At 37.2% G+C, this 22701-nt stretch overlaps 1 protein-coding gene across 3 annotated transcripts in view; it reads left to right on the top strand.

The window, feature by feature from the left end:
• The window catches only part of zbtb46 (zinc finger and BTB domain containing 46), a 100579-nt gene that overhangs the window by 19107 nt on the left and 58771 nt on the right, over positions 1 to 22701 (top strand). For all 3 annotated transcript variants that reach the window (XM_065286312.2, XM_065286309.2, XM_065286311.2), the window contains exon 2: positions 17230 to 18231. In XM_065286312.2, the coding sequence (XP_065142384.1) occupies positions 17265 to 18231 (967 nt within the window). In that variant the 5' untranslated portion in view covers positions 17230 to 17264. The remainder of the gene's footprint in view (positions 1 to 17229; positions 18232 to 22701) is intronic.

Raw genomic sequence — 22701 nt, 5'->3', positions numbered from 1 at the left:
TGACCTCCGGGTTACATGTTTGGATGATGCAAAGTTGTAAATCTCAGCTGGTCTGTGAAATATTTTTACAACCCTTATTTATTTGGGCTAACCATGTCTTGACATTAGGTATATGTGCACCACGTATATAGCCTCATGTATAAAATACTGTGTAGAAAGCATCTTTAATTTGATCATATGATCATTACTCCAAGCATGTTCATAAATGAAAGTACTGTGATGTGGATAGGAAATGCATGTAGGCCTCTCTTTGTGATGTGAAATCTATAAATTGCAAATAATCTTGAAATCGTGCATGAGCAAACAGATAAGCACTGGCCGATACTTCTTAGATGTCATGGGTAAGAAGGGTGACGTTCCTTTCTTGGGCCGATGTCGGCCGGATGTACAGGTACGTGTGCTGCCTGGGAAAGATGTTGCTTATTAGGTTTTGCTTTTGAGAAAAAGACCAAAGTAATATTGCATGTCTCTACTAGAGCTTTAGAGGAGAAGATCAGAAGAGTCAGATTTTATAAAACAGCAACCAGATCTGACTATGAACTCAGACAGAGTTATGCTCTGAGCAACCCTTGAGGCGTAACTTTTTCTTTTGGTAACTAAAGTTGACAATGCAAAGCTTTCCCAAAAGTCCACCCATTAAGAGACTACAGTCTGCAAAAACTCATGATTCAAAATTCATGTGGTTATGAGGTCACAACCATGAGCACATTATGCAATTATCCACATTAACACATTATCACCTAGTCAGTGTTAAATTCACTCACTGATTTCTCAGTTAATATTATATATTTTCACAGAATGTTCTTTACATTACATGGGATTATTTTACGTAGAAAAAAGTAAATTGCATGTTAAATTACTTAAGATGGGTCACATTTCATGTGTTGGAGAGAAAATTGCAAAGGTAACGCTTGCACCAAAAAGTAAAAAAAAAAGATTTTACCTCTGCCGCAAATATTTATCACCCAATGGGAGATTTAGGGAGGGAGGACCATTCAATAATGGTGGAAATCCATTTTACTGAAGGTCCTTGCGCATTCATATCCACCAAAGCTTTGTGTTGTGCATGTATATACAATGTATACCCTTACATGTATAGCAGAAATACAGTTTATATGTAAGGGTCATCGGGAATGCAGAAAGACATTACATCTAAAGTTAAACCTTGTGAGAGCTTCATCTAGTGAAACCTCAGGAAGAAAAAAACGAAAGGCAAAGTTTAGTTAATCAATTTAAGAAGTTTGCATTCGTGGACCTTATCTGGTGCTGATAAGCTTTCCTGTTGTGATAATGGTTTGTCACAGCATGGCACGTGTGGTTGTGCGCTTGTGTGTGCACGCGCAGGAGTGTGCGCTTACAGGAACGCTGTGCTTCGGCGCCGGTTTGTTGTGACACCTCTCACGGCGCGAGCTCCAGGAACGTGTTAAAGATGAGTCGTCATTTCGTGAGTAGCGGCAGCCGAGCCTTTGGGAGTCATCGCCGCGCCATTTGGTTCATTTGAAACGATGACAGTGTTTGTGTGTTTGTGTGTGTGTGTGTGTGTGTTAATGCGAGAGTACACTCAGAGAAAAAAGAAAGAAGTGGGAGAAAGCAAGGCAGCAAAAGAGGAGAAGGAAGAGGTGGAGATCGTGCTGGAATCTGACTCCCACTCAGTAGCGAAGCTTGTCATCAACCTCTCAACCCAGCGCTTGAGAAACTTCACGCCAGGATGGCCAGATGAAGATGCACGACTCATTTGCTCAATTTACTTTAAACTGTTAGTGCAAGTCTCTCATTTCGAGAGATTGTTGCACAGACGTTGAACAGCTGCTTCAATAGGGATGCAATCAGAGACATGACCAGCATGTCTTCAGATACATTCACTATTGATGTGGATACAACAAAACCTGTTAAGAACATGTCTGGGTTATATTTCACACTAAAATGGAAGACATTTGGGAATTTTTGGATACTCCTATTCATCTGTGCACATTAAGCTGGGCTAAAGAGAGTATTTCAACACTGCAAAAAAAGTAAACATCTTTACAGCTTTAAAGAAAATTAAGTCTATTTTAGGACCATTAAGATTTTTGATTTTTATGACATAATTTTCATGACAATTAAGTACCTTTCCTCCAATTAATGTGATGCAATAAAGTGATAGTTTGTCTAATTAGAAAGCAAAACAAAACATTGGATTACAGTAATGTTAATGCTAAGATGATGGGAGTGTAATGAGATTCACCATTGATAATAATTACAACAACTCTATAAACTCATCAAGTCAAAACAGATTTATTTATAGATTTTTCATCAGAGAAACACACGTTGCCATGGTTACGCACCTAGCCCAAAGTTATCTTCCGGTCTGTGCTTGTTTATCGGCCTGGCTAGTGACTAAACTGTACCTTGTGGAAAATAAAAATGTTTTGGGAGATGGCAAGCATGGATCACCGCTGTGCATTTATTAAAAAAAATATTTCACAAAATCCAAGCCCAAGAACAGACATTTAATCTGGAAAAGCATGTTCAACTAAACAATAGCACACAGAACAGCAGGCTGAATAGGTGTCGGTACATGTTAATGTAACATTAACAGTTATTTACACGATACACATAAGCATACAGAACATAACTGGGAGGCTGAATAAGCTAAATTAACACATCACTAAATCCATTGAATTACATAAATACAGGAGCAGCATAAAGCGGACTCTCACGTCTGTAGACGTTAATGGTTTCTCTTGGTTCATTTTAATCAGTATGAATTAATTTTGACTATGGGTGCACCGAAATTTCGGCCGAAAATGCCATTATCGGTTTCGGGCCGAAATAAAAAAAATCCAGCCGAAAATTTCAACCGAAAATGAATGTCAACCGCGCCCCTCCCATTCATGCGCTAGCGCTTGGGTTTCACTCACGGTGATCAGTCGTCACCCACCCCTCCCCTTCGTGCTCAAGCAGGTTTCACTCACGGTCGAGCTGTTTGCACGCGTCTGCAAAGATTAAGCATGTCTTGATGTGTAAACTTCAGAGAGAGTCGCGCTACTGTGTTTCATACTGCAATCCATAAACATACATTTGGAGAATAAAGCAATGAAAAACAACGTAACGTTTTTATGTGGAGCGACTGTTGCGCTGTTTTGGGATTCACCCTCGGTCTCTGTGTGTGCGTGCGCGTTTAAGTGCCCTCAATAGTGCACATACGAGAGAGACGTGTTTAAAAAAAAACAAGCGAACATAAAATCTCTCTGTTATTGAGAGGGCACATATAAACATATAAACATTCATTTAATTTGATGTCTGTACCTAATGCTAATTTCAAACCTTATTAATGTACAACTTTATAAATGTTTACAATTTCTTTATTGTTTATTAGATTTTTCCCACCCGGTTTTTGCTGATCCGCAAAAATAATCTGATCTGTGCCTCAAAAAATTGTAATGTGATCCGAACTGTGAGATTTGTGATCCGTCACACACCCCTAGTTAAGTAAGTACACAATGATAGCCATAAATGCAATTGTACTAATAATTGGAATAATAATTTCTTTTGGTGTTTCGGTTTTCGGCCTTTGTTTCCTTTTTTTTTTTCAGTTTCGGCCGCAAATTTTCATTTCGGTGCATCTCTAATTTTGACATATAAGTCGCACTTGACTTTAAGTCACATGATCAGCCAAACTATGAAAAAAGTGTGACTTATTATTCGGAAAATACAGTATATCTCATGAAAAATTAAGAGTCACTTTACATTTTTCTAAATTTATTATTTATTAACTACTGACAACATTTCTGCCAAATTCTTAAGAAAAATTATGTTTTTATTTGCATTTATTTACTGAAAATTGAAATGGTGAATACATGGTCAAAATAACAAAATAAGATGCTTATTTTCCGATCTTCAATACTGCTGAGAAAACAAGTTCAAATTCGTTTTGCGACAACAAAATACTAATGTTTTTACATGTATTTTAGTAAAAATAAAAAATAAAATTGTTTGGGAAAAACACAGATTTTTTGTCACATCTTTATCATTATCAGCCTGATCTCACAGGAATTCGTACGTACTTTACGAGTTGACTTATATGTATGAATTTGTACGAAGTGAATTGTACAAAACTTTAAATTATTAGAAAAAAACAATAATGACACCCCACCTCAAACTTTGACTCTAACCCAAACATCACAGGGGTGAAAACAAATCATACAAAAACGTACAAATGTTGTCAAACTAATTAATAGGAATTAGCCACCTGATGAAATACATACGAATAGCCACGTGATTGTGTTGATATTTTCACAAATATTTTTGTCATCATAAATAGATTATAATGTAAAAAACGGTATACTTTTTCTTCGACAATTGGAGATTTAGTGAAGTAATATAATAAATAACAGTCATCATATTAAACTAGACATGCCTTTTCATTTTACATGACCCTTAAAAGAAATGAAATTATAATTTTAACTTTTGGCTTAAAAAAGTTCACATAACTTATAAATTCAAGTTGAAATTGTTTATCTTATTTTTTTTAAGTTAAAGTAACATAAAATATGTGTTGATTTGACAAAAATGCTGCAATTTTTTTTACAGTGTAGGAGCTTTACATTACATAAAGAATAATGCCATGAACAGCAGTGTACAAAACATAGAGACATTTTATCAACATCATTAAATGCACCACACACCTACAAAGTTGAAATAGTGATGTCTTTAAGAATGTAGGCAGACTATTATAATTAAAGATTTATTAACAGAATTTACAAAAACTTAAGCTAAGGTAAGCTTAAGATGTAGTAAAATCATCCAAAATTGACAAAACACCCAATAGTAACTAATCCATACATGTTACATTTTTGTACAATTTTCAGATAATGTAAAATATAATGTCCTCTTTCTTTGTTCAAGTTTTGGATGAAATTTAACCTGCGTGTGTTCTTGACAGACATACCCCTACAGACCCCACACAGCGGATTTAAGACCCCCTATTTACTCTCCCACCCATCTATTCAAACACTGATTACATACAGTATTTAAGTATAAGCCCACATGACTGTCCATAGACAGTTGGAGCTGTTCCCGGATCTCTTGTGTCAACTTTCCTCATGCCATCACCAGCCCCGCAATAGTAAGTCACCTTTAAACATTACTCCGGGATCCACCCCTGTTTATTTTACTGGCAAATCCGATCTTGACTCCATCCTTAATGCAGACTCTCACGAAACAAAAGACACTCTGTGAGGTTATCTCCTGCTGAACTCTCTCTCTCTCTTTCTCTCCCTCCTACCATTTTCTCTTTCATTTTCCTACGGTGATAATGAGATGTTTCATTATTTGCATTTCACAGCTTTTAATAGCGAGAGAATTTAGGCTAAGCCCTGGGTTGTCGGAGAGGGAGCCTCCATTGGAGACACGGCTGGTTTCAGGGCCTCTAAGGCAAAGAATAGCCCAGAAATACACTAGGACAGAGAGAAAGAGGGAAGGAGAGGGGGAAGGAAAGAAGGACAAAGGCCAGGTAGAGCCATAATGTTAGGTGCAATTTTCAGGGTTAATGCAGTTAACTGCGTTTGCCTGGCATTAACATTTTCCACTCTTCCACTGTTTCCATCTGGTAGAGGAAAAAGTGGTTGTGTTTTCGAGGGGAAAGGCATAAATAAAGGTAATGTTATATATTGTGGTTTTGCAGATCATAGAGAGGAATAAGGTGAGAAGTGGAGCGTTTCTTAATGGCACAGGGATGGAGCAAAGCTTCGAGTGCCAGCAAACTTTATTTTCGGTGAGCAAGTTTTGCCGCAGTTCTTTTAGCTGGAGGTGAATTGAAATGAAGCGTACGTTACTAAAGAGTATACAGATAAAGTGTAGGCTGTGGCTTTGCATGGGAGTAGGGTTTTTAAAATTACAGTTTCAGGTTAATAGTGAATTTGAACAAACTGGATAAAATTACAAATTTTACTTACTGTAAAAAAGAACTTAAAAATGTTAGTGTTCATCCTGCCAAAAAAAAACATTATTATGTGAGTATTTTTAAGTAAATTTTTTTAAACATTTACTTTTTTAAGTTGAAACAACAAATCTTTTTTACAGTGTAGTATCTTACTCTCGTATCTTAGTGTTGCTCCGTGTGTGATCTCCGTGGATTGAAATTTACCGGAAAAGGTTACTGTGTCAAAGAAGGCGGGCCATCAGAACACACCCCCTATTTTGCAACGGCCACTAACCAATGACAAAGTGAAGTGTTTACTATTCAAAGCAAATTTCCCCAGACAGTTTTGTTTGGTTTGCTGTTGCAAACTAGTGAAAAAAAGCACTTTTTCAGTTCATTTGTGCCAGATTTAGTTTGAAAGTTCGTAACAGCACAGTAGTTCGATCCTTGACTAATTACAAAGTGTGCCGCCACCTTTAAGTTACATTCACACGGGGTGAGCGCGTTAATGCTTGACAGAAGGCTTGTCTGAAGCGTGGCCAACAGCCAATCACAGTGGTCGCAACACGTGCTTCAGTCTTCCATAAACATAATCCGATGGCTTGCACTAGGTTTGTTGCATAAGGCAATTTGATTGGCTGACGCATACATTGACGCTTGAAAAGTTAAATTTTTTTTACTACTGTGACGTTGACGGATCCACAATTCAGTTCGACAATGCATGACGTCACCCATTAAAAGCTAATGAGATGCGTTAGCGCTTTTGCCCCGTGTGAATGTACCGTTGTACTGATAAAATGTATCCTTGCGTGTGCTATAATTCACATTGATCAAGATCTCTCCCAAATGAATGTATTTAAGCTATAAGAGAATTCATTTACATTATGTAAATGAATTCTCTTATAACTTAAATACATTCATTTTTCATCCTGACACTATGAAATTTACTACAGTATATATAAAATATATTTTTTAAATTGAGAATTTGTTTTAATGCATTTTTACTGTGGTATTTTAATCCAATTTAAAATGAAATCCATTCACTCGGCTGTCGGAGAGCCTCGTATGAATGAGGAGAGAACTCAAGGACAAAACTTGCCATTAGTGCAGAAAGACCAGAAGCTTCTTACTAGGTTTAAGTGAGGGAGCCCAGGGCAAAGTCTCATTGAGAATGTGAAAGTGTGAGACAGAACCCGGCAGGACCTCAGTTTAGCAGAGATCACAGAGGACAAGGCCTAGATGTGAACCGGTAAACACTACAGTCTCTCTGTCCCTTATAAACACCACTTTCCCATCCAACGCTGACCTATCAGCGGTTCAGCACGAACTCACCTTCACTGCTCCGGCTTAATGCTCCAGAGAAGGTAAAGGAGGACGTGGATGGAAAGAAAGGGAGGTGCTGAGCCAGGTGGAGCTGAGCGGAGGGGGTTAAGACTCTTAAAGCTGTTTAGATCCGCTCACGTCACATTATCGGTGGTGTGACAGGCTCTTGTCACCTGGGCCAGCTGGAGTCTGGCCCGAAGACAGACAGTGAGATGAGATTGCTTAGTCTATTCAGAAGCACACGGTCAATTGTATGATGTAAGATTAAAGGAAAAGTTTATCCAAAAATGATCATCATTTAAAAAAGACTCATCATTATTTCAAAATATTAACAAAGATTTACAAACTGCTTAACAGATTATATCGGCAGATAACACATATCAAGTTTTTGTTATCATCACAAGATTTTAAATGATCTTAGTTTAACAAATACATTTTTACAAGAACAAATATCATATGGTTTCTAAAAGGTCATAAATCTGTCTGATTATTTATTTAAATATATTAAAACAAAGTCAAATTCTATAAAAAAAACAGAATCCACAATAATTATTAAATTAATTTACAATTACAAAAAAAAAACATTTAAAATATTTGGATTGAGTTGCATGCCAGACACTAAAACCAAAAACTTTTTATACATTTTAAAAATAATAAATGATCTTGAAAGACACTTGATCGCTATATAGTCTATGTTTGTCTTACTGTATATAAAAAGTTAAATAATGATATTTTTAAAATAAATTTTAAGTGTGTTTTTAAATATCTGAATAACAAAATTTTGAATAAAAATATTTAAAAAAATGAATATTGTTTTTTAGTATTTGTGTTTCTTGTGAAACTTAAACGCATTATTTGTCATATTCATATGCAAACATTCATACTGATGCCCCATTAACTAAGCTGTCAAAAGTAAAAGTTGGATCTACTTAAAAAAAATAGTTAATACAACTTAAACTTTTTTAAAGTGTATAAATTGTCAAATAAAGTGCAGATCATTCAAATATTTTTAAACTAGCCCAGAATATCACTTCAAGTTTGGCACAAATTTCATTTTCGGCTCATTTAATGATTCATTCGGATAATCTTTTAAAACCAATACACCTCATTTAACAAGTCATTTATTGATTCATCTTGATTCCTTATTTAGTATGACTACATTTAAAAATAGTTACAGTGAAGTCAATTAATGATCTTACTGGAAAGCTGTTTAAATGGTTAGCTTGTAGCATTTTCTTAATTAAAATCTAATTATTTTATAGCGTAAAACGTATCAGCTGGACTTTGTGAAGCCGTCGTAAAATTAGTAAAAAGTTTAATTTACGTACATTTTATTGTGCTGTCCCTGTTTAAACTTCATTTTCTACCAGGCTGTTTTTAGAAATAAGGAACATTGTCCTTGGGCCTGTGCTTGAGGGTTTACTGAACTCCTTCGCAACCTTTCTGTTCCACTTTGTTTCTTGTTAACTCTGTGAAATTAGGTATTACCCCCTTAGATAATGGCTGTGATGACCAGCTGACTGGTTTAAAATGACCGTCTGTCTGTGAAACTCACTGACATGACGTAACTTGCACCTTCTGATAATCTGACATTTTTCTTTCCCACTGTTCCTCTTTCTGCCACCTACTGAACATGTCACGACTACAGACTGAAAGATGGCCTTGGTCTTTTCTGAGAAAATCAGAGACACCTCAACAAAGAGCAGACACTGTGTAAAGATGTGTGTGTGTGTTTTCTTGGCCGTAGGAAGCAAGTCACTTTGGATTTGAGTGTTTGTGTGTGACAGGAACTGTAAGTAATGATGGCAGTCTTTAACACTTTATCCTCTAAGACTTACGCTTCTCTGGGGAACAGTGGTCTTCTCTGTGCATTTCTTCTCTCAATCTTATTACAGGCCTAACCCTGACCTTAACCCTACTACTACCACTTCATACACCTTCTATTTTAGTCCTTACAAAAGGCACTCTTTAGTTACTCTGGCTAACTGTTTTGTAAGCTCTGTACTGACTTGAATGAAATACAGGTCAATAATATCAGGAGGTTATGCTTGCGGCACTGAAACACTTATGAATTGCTTCTGAACATGTGTCATCATCTGTACAATGTTGGATTGAACAGAATTTTGCTTTATAAATGATCAGTAAAATGGAGTCTGTCTGCTGTCTTTATATATGATCCTGCTCTTTATACTCCGTCTTTACTTCGTTTCCGTGAGAAAAACTTCTTTGCCTCTCACATCTTGCTACCGTCAAATAGAGTCGCATTTCACAATTAATTTCCTCTTAATCGCTCACTTATATTCTTTACTGACTATTCGTCTTATTTACAGATATGTCACATATGGACGTACACTGTTAGAAAAAAAATTGTCAAAATATTTACCCCAGCTGTCCCTGGGCCGATATCCTTATTAATATTTACATTTGCAATATGTATATTTGAGGTACCAATATGTATCTTTGAGGCACTTTTAGTATCTTTGAGGTATCAACATGTATCTTTGAGGCACAAATATGTATATTTGAGGCACAAATATGTATATTTGAGGTACCGATTTGTATCTTTGAGGCACCCATATGTATCTTTGAGGTACCATTATGTATTTTTAAGGCACTATTATGTATCTTTAAGGTACCAATGTTTATCTTTGAGGTACCAACATGTATCTTTGAGGCACTTTTAGTATCTTTGAGGTATCAACATGTATCTTTGAGGCACAAATATGTATATTTGAGGTACCGATTTCTATCTTTGAGGCACCCATATGTATCTTTGAGGCACTATTTATATCTTTGAGGTACCATTATGTATTTTTAAGGCACCAATATGTATCTTTGAGGCATTACTATGTATCTTTAAGGTACCAATGTTTATCTTTGAGGTACCAACATGTATCTTTGAGGCACAAATATGTATATTTGAGGTACCGAATTGTTTCTTTGAGGCACCGATATGTGTCTTTGAGGTACCAAATTACCAACATGTATCTTTGAGGCACCAATATGTATCGTTGAGGCACTAATATGTATCTTTAAGGTACCAATGTTTATCTTTGAGGCACTAATATGTATCTTTGAGGCACTAATATGTATCTTTAAGGTACCAATGTTTATCTTTGAGGCACTAATATGTATCTTTGAGGCACTAATATGTATCTTTAAGGTACCAATGTTTATCTCTGAGGCACTAATATGTATCTTTAAGGTACCAATGTTTATCTTTGAGGCACTAATATGTATCTTTAAGGTACCAATGTTTATCTTTGAGGCACCAATATGTATCTTTGAGGCACTAATATGTATCTTTAAGGTACCAATGTTTATCTTTGAGGCACCAATATGTATCTTTGAGGCACTAATATGTATCTTTAAGGTACCAATGTTTATCTTTGATGTACCAATATGTCTCTTTGAGGCACTTATATGTATCTCTGAGGTACCAATATGTATATTTGAGATACCAATGTGTCTCTTTTAGGCACTAATATGTATCTTTGAGGTAGCAATATGTATCTTTGAGGTACCATTATGTCTCTTTGAGGCACTTATATGTATCTATGAGGTACCAATATGTATATTTGAGATACCAATATGTCTCTTTGAGGCACTGTTATGTATCTTTGATGTACCAATATGTTTCTTAGAGGCACTTATATGTATCTCTGAGGTACCAATATGTATATTTGAGATACCAATGTGTCTCTTTGAGGCACTAATATGTATCTTTGAGGTAGCAATATGTATCTTTGAGGTAACAATATGTATATTTGAGGTACCGATATGTATCTTTGCGGCACTTTTAGTATCTTTTAAGGTATCTTTGATGTACCAACATGTATCTTTAAGGCACCAAAATGTATCTTTGAGGCACTATTATGTATCTTGAGGCACTTATATGTATCTTTGAGGTACCAATATGTCTCTGTAAGGCACTAATATGTATCTTTTGGGTGCACAGTGTACAATAGATTGTGATGTTTTATTTAATTATGGTAGACATTTTAAATCCTTTACATCTCAAAAGTGCTGAAGTCTCAGACCTCCATCCTTTATACACCTTGGTATGAAATGAAAAATATGGTCTGGCAGCTGCACTTTAACTGGAGCTCTGCAGGGTTCACTGAGGTTGTGTGACCCTGCTATCTGCTGTATTACCTGTCTTTTCACACTCGTCTTTCTTCTCTACAAAGCTTGAGACCCCTCTGGTTCCAGTGAAGCATAAAATCCGATTAGAGCGACTGAATTCTGTCTCATTCAGTGTTTAGTCGTGTTACACGGCTGTCAGTTGTGTTGTTTATGTTTATTGTTGTTTTTCTGTTGATTGCACAGATTGCTGTTTAACTCAGTCCGCCAACAAAAATATATTAATATTCATTGTTGTTTGCTCAGTTGAAGTAGTTTTGAGTAGTCACAGCCATGAACCTTTTTTTGCTACTCGCAATTGCTCGTTAAAGGCTTTTGGTGAAGTGCATTCTCATTCTCAATTTTAATTGGACAAAAACATGCATATTTTTGGTTTGCTGGGAAAAGAAAGATGTTTATGTTTATTAATAACACTTAAGGTTATACACATAAACAACCCCAAAATTGGTAAAAGGTAATGTTTGTAAGAAAAAATTAAAAGAAAACATACATTTGTATTGTTGTTGTGGTAAGAGACCTTGAGCTATACAAAAAAATCTTCAGTTGCCACATTAAAAAGTTTCGCAAAGAAAAAAATATTGTATGGGTTTGGAACAACGTATGTACTGTAAATGATGAAATTTTTGGGTAAACTATACCTTTAAATCACTAGAATTGATCTATTCTTGTGCATTTGTTTTACCTCGATAGTTAAAATGGATGACTTTAAAGACTTTAAGTTGAATCAAAAAAGCCCCAAGCAAAGCAGTTGGAGGCGAACCTAAAACTATTAAAAAGAATAAACCTGTCACCATCAGTATCTTCGTCTTTCAGTCTTTCAAGCAAGGTGTATTCGTACAAGTGGACATGGGAAAAGCAGAGGATTGATTTGATCTTACAAGCCATCAGATTGAGAAGAACTTTCCTAAACATGACCTGAAGTGTGCCGGCCCCGCAGCAAACGCTGCTGTCACTATTGTGAAAGCGAGCTGTCAGGCAGAGGTCGGGCCGATGAGAGCTGACAGCCTGAACGCTCACAAAACAAATCATAGCCCTATTCGCCAACTCTCCACGTCCCTGTGATTTTGCCCCCATCAGGACAACAGCTATGCTGCTCATAGCGGATGGTTGTGGTGAAGTTTATTGGAGATATCTGCATGTGGATGTCCATAAAGGTGTATTTTAAAGAAGCTGTATGTAGGCTTTTGACTGGACTAAATAAAGAAATACTGTGATATATTTGCAGATATTTAGAAAACAAGTTAATATATCTGTTTCCCCCGAAAAACATGCTGTAGTCAGTTCTTCTTTTTTTCAAATGCGCCTTCTGTGTATGAATGTCTGTTTTTGTTTTGGTCTGTGATCCTGTCCACTGCCGATTTACTCAATAGTGTATTTCGACAGCTTGGTTGCCAGTTATCACGGCTGCTTAAATAAGACCGCAGTGCACCATTAATGTGACCTCCGGTGAAAGCCACCTCTGAGTCGCAGATTGATTTATAAAAATACAAAATGTATGCTTTTCATCATCAGTTGAGGCAGGGAAAAACGTCTTCAATATTTTTTATTTAAAGGAATATTCAATTTTCTTAAAAGAAAAATCCAGATAATTTACTCACCACAATGTCATCCAAAATGTTGATGTCTTTCTTTGTTCAGTCAAAGTTAAATTATGTTTTTTGAGGAAAAAATTGCAGGATTTTTCTCATTTTAATGGACTTGAATAGACACCAACAATTAACACTTAATTCAACACTTAACAGTTTTTTTCAACGGAGTTTCAAAGGACTAAAAACGATCCCAAACGAGGCATAAGGGTCTTATCTAGCGAAACGAGTGTCATTTTTGACAAGAAAAATAACAAATATACACTTTTAAAGCACAACTTTTCGTTTAGGTCCGGTCCAGTGCGACCTAACGTAAATGCGTAGTGACGTAGGGAGGTCACGTGTTACATATATAAAACGCACATATGCGGACCATTTTAAACAATAAACTGACACAAAGACATTAATTAGTATCAGTTGACATACAACAACTTCGGAACGGTCCTCTTTCACTACATTTGTAAACACTGGGGCGGAGTTTCGCGTTCGTCCTCTGTGACCTCTTGACGTGATGACGTATTGCGTCGGGTCACGCTAGCGCATCACGACTGGATTTAAACGAGAAGTTGTGCTTTAAAAGTGGATATTTGTTATTTTTATTGTCAAAAATGACAATCGTTTTGCTAGATAAGACCCTTATGCCTCGTTTGGGATCGTTTAGAGTCCTTTGAAACTCCATTGAAAAAACTGTTAAGTGTTGAGTTAAGTGGTGGTGTCCATTCAAGTCCATTAAAATGAGAAAAATCCTGCAATGTTTTCCTCAAAAAACATAATTTCTTCCCGACTGATCAAAGAATGACATCAACATTTTGGATGACATGGTGGTGAGTAAATTATCTGGATTTTTCTTTAAAGAAAATGGAATATTCCTTTAAACTTAGATACCAAGTTCAGCCGTTACATGCAATGGTACATACAGCTCCTTTAAGATAGGATATTGAATGTCAGCAGTAATTAGGGAAACTAGTGATCCGGTCGTGTGAATCAGTCTATGGGAAAGACTTGGGAAGAAATGGTGATATGTCACCATAAAATCAAAAAGAAGAAATTTGAAGATTTGAAGAAAATAATTTTACATAAAGAAAAACTTTATTTAACTTTATTTAAATGATGATTGAGCAATCATTTGAACACAATTTTCCATATAATGTAAGCAAATGAGGACTGAATAAAGGAAAATATTTACAAAGCCGATATAATAATTGAGATGACAAATATGGGTTGGGTCAAATATGGGCATTTTGTAGGTTAATTTAAACCAATGGTTTTACGGAGACCCTAAGGGGACATGGAGCAAAAATTAAATAAAGTTTAGTTTCGCGTGCGCACATGAAACTATCGCATGCGCATGTGAACTATCGAGTTTAGTTTCGTGCGCCCACGTAAAACTATCGCGTGAGTACATGAAACTAGATTTTTTTACTCCAATGTCACCTTAGGGGCTCGGTAGGTTTTTCTCAACCATGAATTGAAATAACCAATTGTAAATATCTTTTTAAGTTACAGGATTGGCCAAAGGGAATGTTTGGGGGGGACTTGTAAAATATTTGCTTTTAATACCCCTCAGGTTAGATTAAACCATCAAAATTTGAGGTGTATTGTACAAAATGGACAAAACACTAAACTTTTAAGGTTTTTATCAGAAAATCTAATTTTACATTTATTTAAGTTAAACCACAACATATTAGGGAATCTGGGTTTTATACAAAAATGCACAGAAATTATAAAAAGATATAAAATAAAAAGATCATAAGTAATAAAGCAGACACTGACTACAATTTTATCTGTTATTAATATTTTTTTTATCTTTTGTGTGGTAATATCATGTAATCATTGTAATATGTCTTTAAAAACTTTGCACGTTTTATATAATTTTTTTTTTTTTGCCAAGCGGAGTTTCTTGTGCACTCCAAAAACACACCAATGCAACATGCATACAACATTTTTAATGCATCTTTAATAAAATATTTGATAAAAAAGGGACAAACACAACCCACTGGTTTGTAATTTAAACTATGCTGGGTTGTTTTAACAAATGTTGGATCAAATTTAAACATTTCCTGGGTTAATTTAACCCAACAGCTGGTTTCATCCCTTTTTGATCCAATGCTGGGTTGAAAATCACTCAGCATTTTTATATTGTCCTGTATATGATGTTATTTATAGACAGTGTTGGGTGTAACTAGTTACAAAGTAACTAGTTACTGTAATAATATTACTTTTTTCAGTAACTAGTAGTGTAAGGCATTACCCGTCTGAAAATGGTAATATTATTACAGTTTTCCTGAGCTAGTTACTTGAGTTACATTCGCCAGTAGCACCTTCAACACACAAGGCACAAAACACAGAGAACAAAAGGGAAGGGGAGGTGGGCGTGAATGGAACAGTGATTGGTCTAAGTTTGGCACGAGGTATCATTTACCATCACCGATTGGTCGACACCCGGCAGCCAGCAGCACAGAGCGGCAGCGGCACACTCAAAGACAGATCGGGAAAATGGAAGCGTCAACAACGGCAAGCTCTTTTTCAGAGGAAGGTTCCCAGCAACAGAAAGCTAGTTTCGGTGGGTGGAGATTCAGTCATATTTTATTATGTTCAACGGAAGGAAAATAACTTGACGGTGAAGTGCACACTCTTTAATGTTTCTCCGAACGCTGTGCCCCACGTCCGTTAGTGGGTAAGGAAGCCAGCATTTTCTTGGCCGTGGCTTGCCCAAATAAACATTCTTGTCCAGAAAAAAAATGTAACTAGTAATATAACTAGTAATATAACTAGTTACTTTCTCCAGGGAGTAATAAAGTAAAGTAAGGCATTACTATTTTTGAGAGTAATATGTAATACGTAATATATTACTTTTTTGAGTAACTAGCCCCAACACTGTTTATAGAATTACCTTTTACATTTTGGGCTTAAATTTTGCTTGAACATTTTTAAACGCTTTTGTGTGATTCGCCCCTCTTCATACATTACTGTAGTGTTTGTTTGTGTGTTATCTCTCTTTCATCTCTGTGCACATTCAAGAACAATGCATTGTCTTCTGCAGTCCTCCTCCCCCATCTCTCCATCTTAATGATTATAGCAGAGATACTCAGGTGTTCACTGTTCAACCCCTTAATCATGATGTTTTTCTCTGTTCGCTTTATTAGCTGCCAAATAAAATCACCCAGCGAGTGTGTAAAGCACTTTAACACAATCATCGCCTTTTCTCCCCTCACTTTTCTCTTTTTCGCTGGTAAATGGTTTCATTTAATTACCATTTTGTGAGTTAGTTTAATAATAAAGTGGAAAATAGAGCTGCCAAACAGATAATTCATTTTTAGTGAGGGAAAGGTGATGGCTGTTACCCAGCAGAACGCCCGCCTCAAGACACCAGAGATGGCCAAATCATGTCACCTGGTTCAGAGTGGCATTTTAGTGACATTTTAGCACTTAAATAGCTTGTTACGGAGATAGAAGACCAGTACAGTACAATAACAACAATTCAAAGCTATAGTCAATTTCTTCTGTAGGGTTTTGCATTGGTAGGCGTTTTATGTAGGCAGGTTTTTGGCGTTGAGTAAAATCGATCAAGATATTAATGCTGCGCTTCATGAAAATGCAATTCTTCACTTGATTTAGTATCAATCTTATGGTTTCTTCAAAACTCATAAGTAGTTATCAGCAGTGTCTGGGATTGGCAATTGTCACGCAACTTATATCTTAAGTTATAAAGCAATACAATGAATCTCATCAATCTTGTTTACGATTGGCAGGTGCACAATTTCAGTTTTTGCCTATATTGTGTACTGCGATTTGACAAGTTATTGGATAACCAACGATATTTGCCAAAATGTGCAGTTTACAATAAAGCAGGTTAGGCGTAATACTGTACGTAACTTTGCAGCATTAATTTTGCCAGCCTCACTATGTGACAAAAGAGTAATAGCTGTGATTTTGAACATTTTGGACAGCTAAAACTTTTATTTTTACACACTATTAATTTTAACAATGCAAAAACTTTTTAATAGCTGGTTTAGAAAAACTGTCTGCACCAACCCTAACCTAAACCTAACCCTAACCATTGCATAGGAATAATTATGTGACAACAAGCTATTGTTTATCATAAAATAATGCCTACAGTTTCACTTTTTTAAGTAATGGTAGTCAGCCAATACAGTCTATACAGTGTTATGTAAGCATACATTTCATATTCATTTAACTTTTATAGGAATGTGTCAAATTCCTCACTTTGTTGCACTAACCAAAGATCATGTGTTGTGCCTTTTATTCATCCAGACTTTCTTCATGAGAAGCAGCCACCCATTAGTCCAATGAATAACCGGAAGGAAGACATGGAGATCACGTCGCACTACCGGCAGCTCCTGCGAGAGCTGAACGAGCAGCGGCAGCACGGCATCCTGTGCGACGTGTGTGTGATCGTGGAAGGCAAGATCTTCAAAGCGCACAAGAATGTGTTGCTTGGCAGCAGCCGCTACTTCAAGACACTTTACTGCCAGGTAAAGAAGGGTTCGGAACAGCAGGCCACCATTACGCACCTGGATATCGTCACGGCCCAGGGCTTCAAAACAATCCTTGACTTCATGTATTCGGCCCACCTGGCGCTCACGAGCAAGAACGTCATTGAGGTGATGTCAGCCGCCAGCTACCTGCAGATGACAGACATTGTGCAAGCATGCCACGGCTTCATTAAAGCGGCACTGGACATCAGTATTCGGTCTGAGCTTGCGGACGAACTGGTGGATATCGAAATGGGCAACGTGGTGAGTTCTATCGGAGCCGGGGCTGGGCCTGGTATGGGCGGAGCCTCTGAGGCATTGGCGTCCATGATCTCGGCGCGCAGCTCCTCGCCATGGTTGGCCAGGCGCACCAGCCCGGCAAACTCATCTGGAGACTCGGCCATCGCTAGCTGCCATGAAGGTAGTAGCAATTACGGCAAAGAGGATCAGGAACCCAAAAGCAACGAAAGCCAGGAGGACGTTTGTTTGCAGCCCTTGTGGCCTGCCGATTACCGTTCGGTCCAGGTCAAAGAGGAGCAGGTCTCCCCCTCTAATCTGCAAGACGGGGCTGGCCGAGGCTCACAGGGGACACCTGGAGAGCCAGGTGGCAGGGGGGAAGGGGGCTGGCAACCCCCTGGCTCAGGTCGAAGGAAGAACCGAAAGAACAAGGACACAGTCAGGCACATAACCCAACAGAATGAAGGAGACAGTCGGGCAGCATCGCCTCTACAGTCCATGCTGTCCAACCCTGGCTGGAGCTACAGCAACCACAACATTTCAGGTAGGCCTGATGTTGGAGAATTGGATAGAGCAGAACAGTGATGGCTGACTTTTTCGGTTCATTTTCTCCCATAAATTTTCTTGATAAAAGTTTAATTACAAAAGAATAAACAAACAAATTAATTACGCATCTGTTGAGGCACTGCGAATATTGTAAGCAAATCAAGATGATGGTCCGATATTGATTTAAAGTCACAGTGTAGTTCTTCACCGTGAATTCAGCTTTTAAACATTTTTTTTTTAAATGAAGCTGAATTTACATTGATTTGTGGTTTCTACAGAAGCGTATATCATCGCTTAACAACCTCTGATCTCCTGATAGGTCTGTTTTGAAAGGTTTATACATTATTATTAAAAAATCAATACCTCTGTGGAGAAAATGAATGGGACTTTTAGTTCAGGAACCCAGCTGTTGTGTTCTGTTGTGTCCGTGTTACTTTATTGCATTCTATATTGTGTGATGATATTGGATAAGTGTCAGGGTGTTACTGGATATTACTGCCGGCTTGAAAATCAAGTAACTGGAAAACGTTTTACAACCACATTCAGATGCTTGTTGAACATTCATGGATGTATGGTTTTATAGCAGCTCTTCTTATTAATCCTGTAAGAGGGTAACAAATACATATCCAAAATGCATTTGATTGTATAATTCACAAAGATACTGGAGCTCAGATGATTGTTGTGACATGAATGCTACAGCCATACGACAAACTGCAGATTGAGGTGGGGAATTTGGGGTTGAAAAACTAATTTCCTCATTAATATTCGCAAGACACATGGGACGCGAGTCAGCCTCATCAACCTAAAAACAAAATCGGTGCTGAGGAACAGATCGCGCTAGCAAGCGGGGACAAGGCCCTACCTGTCTTACATACTGTTGCTTATAGGTATGTAGATCATTAAAAGTGTGGCAGCTCTAATCTCTGGTGTATTTGTGCAGGCGGACTGTGAAATGGGCACACACACACACTTTAAGAAAACAGGATAATTGAATTGACCTTGGTGCCGGAGCGAGGATTAAATTGCATGCGCGTGTGTGTGATGGGATGGGATAGGGGGGCTGCCCCAAGGTCCTCTAAAGTGTGAAGAAGAAGAGATGAAGTAAAGCTCAGGGAGGGGAAGGCGAGGAGATTTGCATCAGCTTAGCATGAGTTTACCTACTTAACTCTGGAGGCAATCTCTCATTGCCTCTGTTTGCAAGCTCTACTACAGTACCTGGGGCTCCAACAGATATGACTGCACTCGCTGACCCAACCCCACAGATCAAATATCAAGTGTAAGACTCCAAATCTAAGTACACACTAGTTCACTGTACTATGTACACACACACACACACACACACACACACACACACACACACACACACACACACACCCAAAGGAATTACCTATTGCATGGAGGTTGCAGTTTCATAGCATAAAATAGTTACTAAAGGTCTTAGATACTGATACTGCTTTTTAAGGTATTTGCTTTTAAAGGTACAGTGTGTTATTTTTAAAAGGATCTTTTGACAGAAATGCTAAATAATATACAAAATTATATTATCAGGGGTGTATAAAGACCTTTTAATAATGAACCATTATGTTTTTATTACCTTAGAATGAGACGTTTTTATCTACATACACGAGGGTCCCCTTACATGGAAGTCGCCATTTTGTGCTGCCATGTTTCTACAGAAGCCCTTAACGGACAAACTTTTTTACTTAGTTGTTTCCGTCAATGACATGTTTTGTCTGGTGGCGGCTATCGTAGCAGTGTTTCCTCTAGGATTTTTTTCAGCTGTGGCGGCAGGGGGCGCCCATGATGATTATAAATGTAAAAAAAATTAATGTAGAATATAGGCTACAGTAAACTAACATGTATTTTTTTATAATTTTCACGCTGTCATTTACTTTTCCTTATATTTATAGCATATTGCTTTTCTATGTTTGATCTAAACTGTATTTTCTTAAAAAAACGTTACACAGCTGCGTAAGTAGTTTGGATATTTCATTGTAGTTTTAATGTAGTGTGCATTGCAAGTTCGTCCTCGTGTTTAGCGTACAGAGCTGTTACAAAGTCATGCAGTCCTGTTTGATAATCCGCACCGCTGTGATTGACAGAACAACCGACCAGTTATCCGACATCAGCAGCAATTTTATTTCACACCCGTACCATTTGACATAAAGACTGTGACCCCGAGCCGGTCACACCGCAGTTAAATATAAACCTTTACCGGTCTTCAGACAGATCTTAAACACAAATAAGCACGGGTCATTTAAAAACGAGTCGAATTTTGGTCTTGGATGTTAGACCCGCATTTAATCTTGTCTATTGAGTCCCGACCTGCATCTACAACACAAATGACACGCGAATAGCCTATTACACCCGTTAGATCAAATATTATGCGGTTCACCCGCGGGTACCCCGACCCTGCTGTTTCGTCTGAAAACAGATAAAACAGTCTCACCGTCTGCCTCAAGTTTCTATTACCAACGTTCTTCTCTTCCACGGGAATAATGTAAGTTTCCTTACAAACAGATTCGACTATTAATGTCTTGCAGTCGCATATAAGTAGTATTCAGTATTTAGCCTTTTGTTTTTGGACAAATATCTTATCATCAGTGCGCTGCGCTTATAGCCTATACTGAATAACTAATGGCCAGATAAGTTGATAATATGAGTACAGTGATTCCAAATGAATGTCCAAAAACTCGTAATATGTTAAATCAAAAGTTTAATTATGTCTTTTCTCGCAGCCCTGCGCTGTGTTGGTGTAGATATGCGCCGGTGAACATCATATGCGTGATGACCTTGCAGCTTAAATCACCCTAAATTTATAGTCATAAAGATAAAAGTAAAACAACATTCGCAACTTCAAATGATGTATTTTTATTTTTGTAAACTCACAATAAGGAGAAAACCTTGTGCTTATTTATAATCATTAAAAACATGACGTGCTTTCTGCTGGTTTGGTTTTAGAGCGCGTCACAAAAAAAGAACAGAAACTCAAATACTTTTTTATTCGTTTTGTCAATTTAATAATTATTTAAGTGCAACATATTTCGTGTAGGCTTATTTATTTTATTATTATTTCTCAAAACAGAAACGTAGCTTAATAATCCTCTGTTGATTTAAATCTATTTGTGCATAAAACTAAACCCATGGAGGAAATTATGATATTTTAGGAGATTTATTTATAAATGAGTGAACAACGCAAATCCAGAAAGGAATTTATTTCAAGACAGCCAGTCTCGCAGTAGCTTTTTTGCGAGCTCCCGCTGTGGGTTTTGTCTAGAAGGGATACAGCAAATGCCGAAAAGTTACGGATTAGATTTGGAGGTAGGATTATTAGGATGAAAACAGCGGTTCTGGCTAAATTAGATACAAATACATCCTACAATCGTGTGAAATTTTGTGTTTAGAGTTGGGTTTGGTTAAAGGATTAGGATAAAACAGTGCTCATCCAACGAGATTTCGTTTGCTGTATCCCTTCTATCCACAACCGCAGGCGTGGCGGGGATGTTTTATGAGTGGCGGGCCGCCACGGTTGAATGTATATAGCGGAAACACTGCGTAGATTCTCTATGCGCTTCAAAAGCGAGGGAAGAGCAGTGTACTGAGCCATTGGGTGCAATTCGCAACCTCACCACTAAATTTACACACTGCACCTTTAAAGGGATAGTGCACCTAAAAATCTAAATTTTGTCATAATTTCCTCCCCACTGTCTTGTTATAAACCTGTATGAATTTCTTTATTATGTTGAACACAAAAAAAGATATTTTGATAAATGATGGTAAGCACACATCTGGTGGAAACCATTGACTTCCATAGTAGGAAAACAAATACTATGGAAGTATTGTGATAAATGATGAAGTATTGGAGGAAATTGAGGAAGTATGATTAATTCGATGTTTAAACCTATGGGCTGGATGGGAGCTGACATGAAGTGTGGGACAAACTTGAGTTTTTTTATTATCATTTCTGTCCAGTCTGCTCTTTTATTGGGTTTAACCAAATTTTTTTGTCTGCCAGTTGTAGCAGGAATGTGCTACAATTTAAAAATTGAAGACTGTACTATTACAACAACATGATATTTGCATTCCTTTGGTAGCCGACTCTATGCTGATTTGTATTGACTGCCTCCAGTTTTCCTGTGTTTTGCCTCCAACTGTATTAAACATGAAATATCTTTTGGTTGGCCATGATTGCGTCACATTGCACAGTAGTTTAATGGCCAATGTGGACGGACAAATTGCTTGTTGGTGGAAACATGTCAGGCTGGTCAGGATACTTATACACAGTATTAGTATCCTGTTTCAGTATCCTGACCAGCCTGACATATTTCCAGCAACAAGCAATTTGTTCATCTCTTTTTTTAAGGTAATTAACCAACAAAAACTGTTATATAGGAAATATATTTTATATAGGAAACAAGATATTTTATTTCTATTAAAGGTTTTACTTGACAAGAATATTTATCTTGTT

This window comes from Paramisgurnus dabryanus, chromosome 21, assembly GCF_030506205.2.
Source record: "Paramisgurnus dabryanus chromosome 21, PD_genome_1.1, whole genome shotgun sequence".
NCBI classification, from domain to species: domain Eukaryota; kingdom Metazoa; phylum Chordata; class Actinopteri; order Cypriniformes; family Cobitidae; genus Paramisgurnus; species Paramisgurnus dabryanus.
Note: the sequence above shows the minus strand (reverse complement) of the source record. Positions and strands in the feature narration are given on the sequence as shown.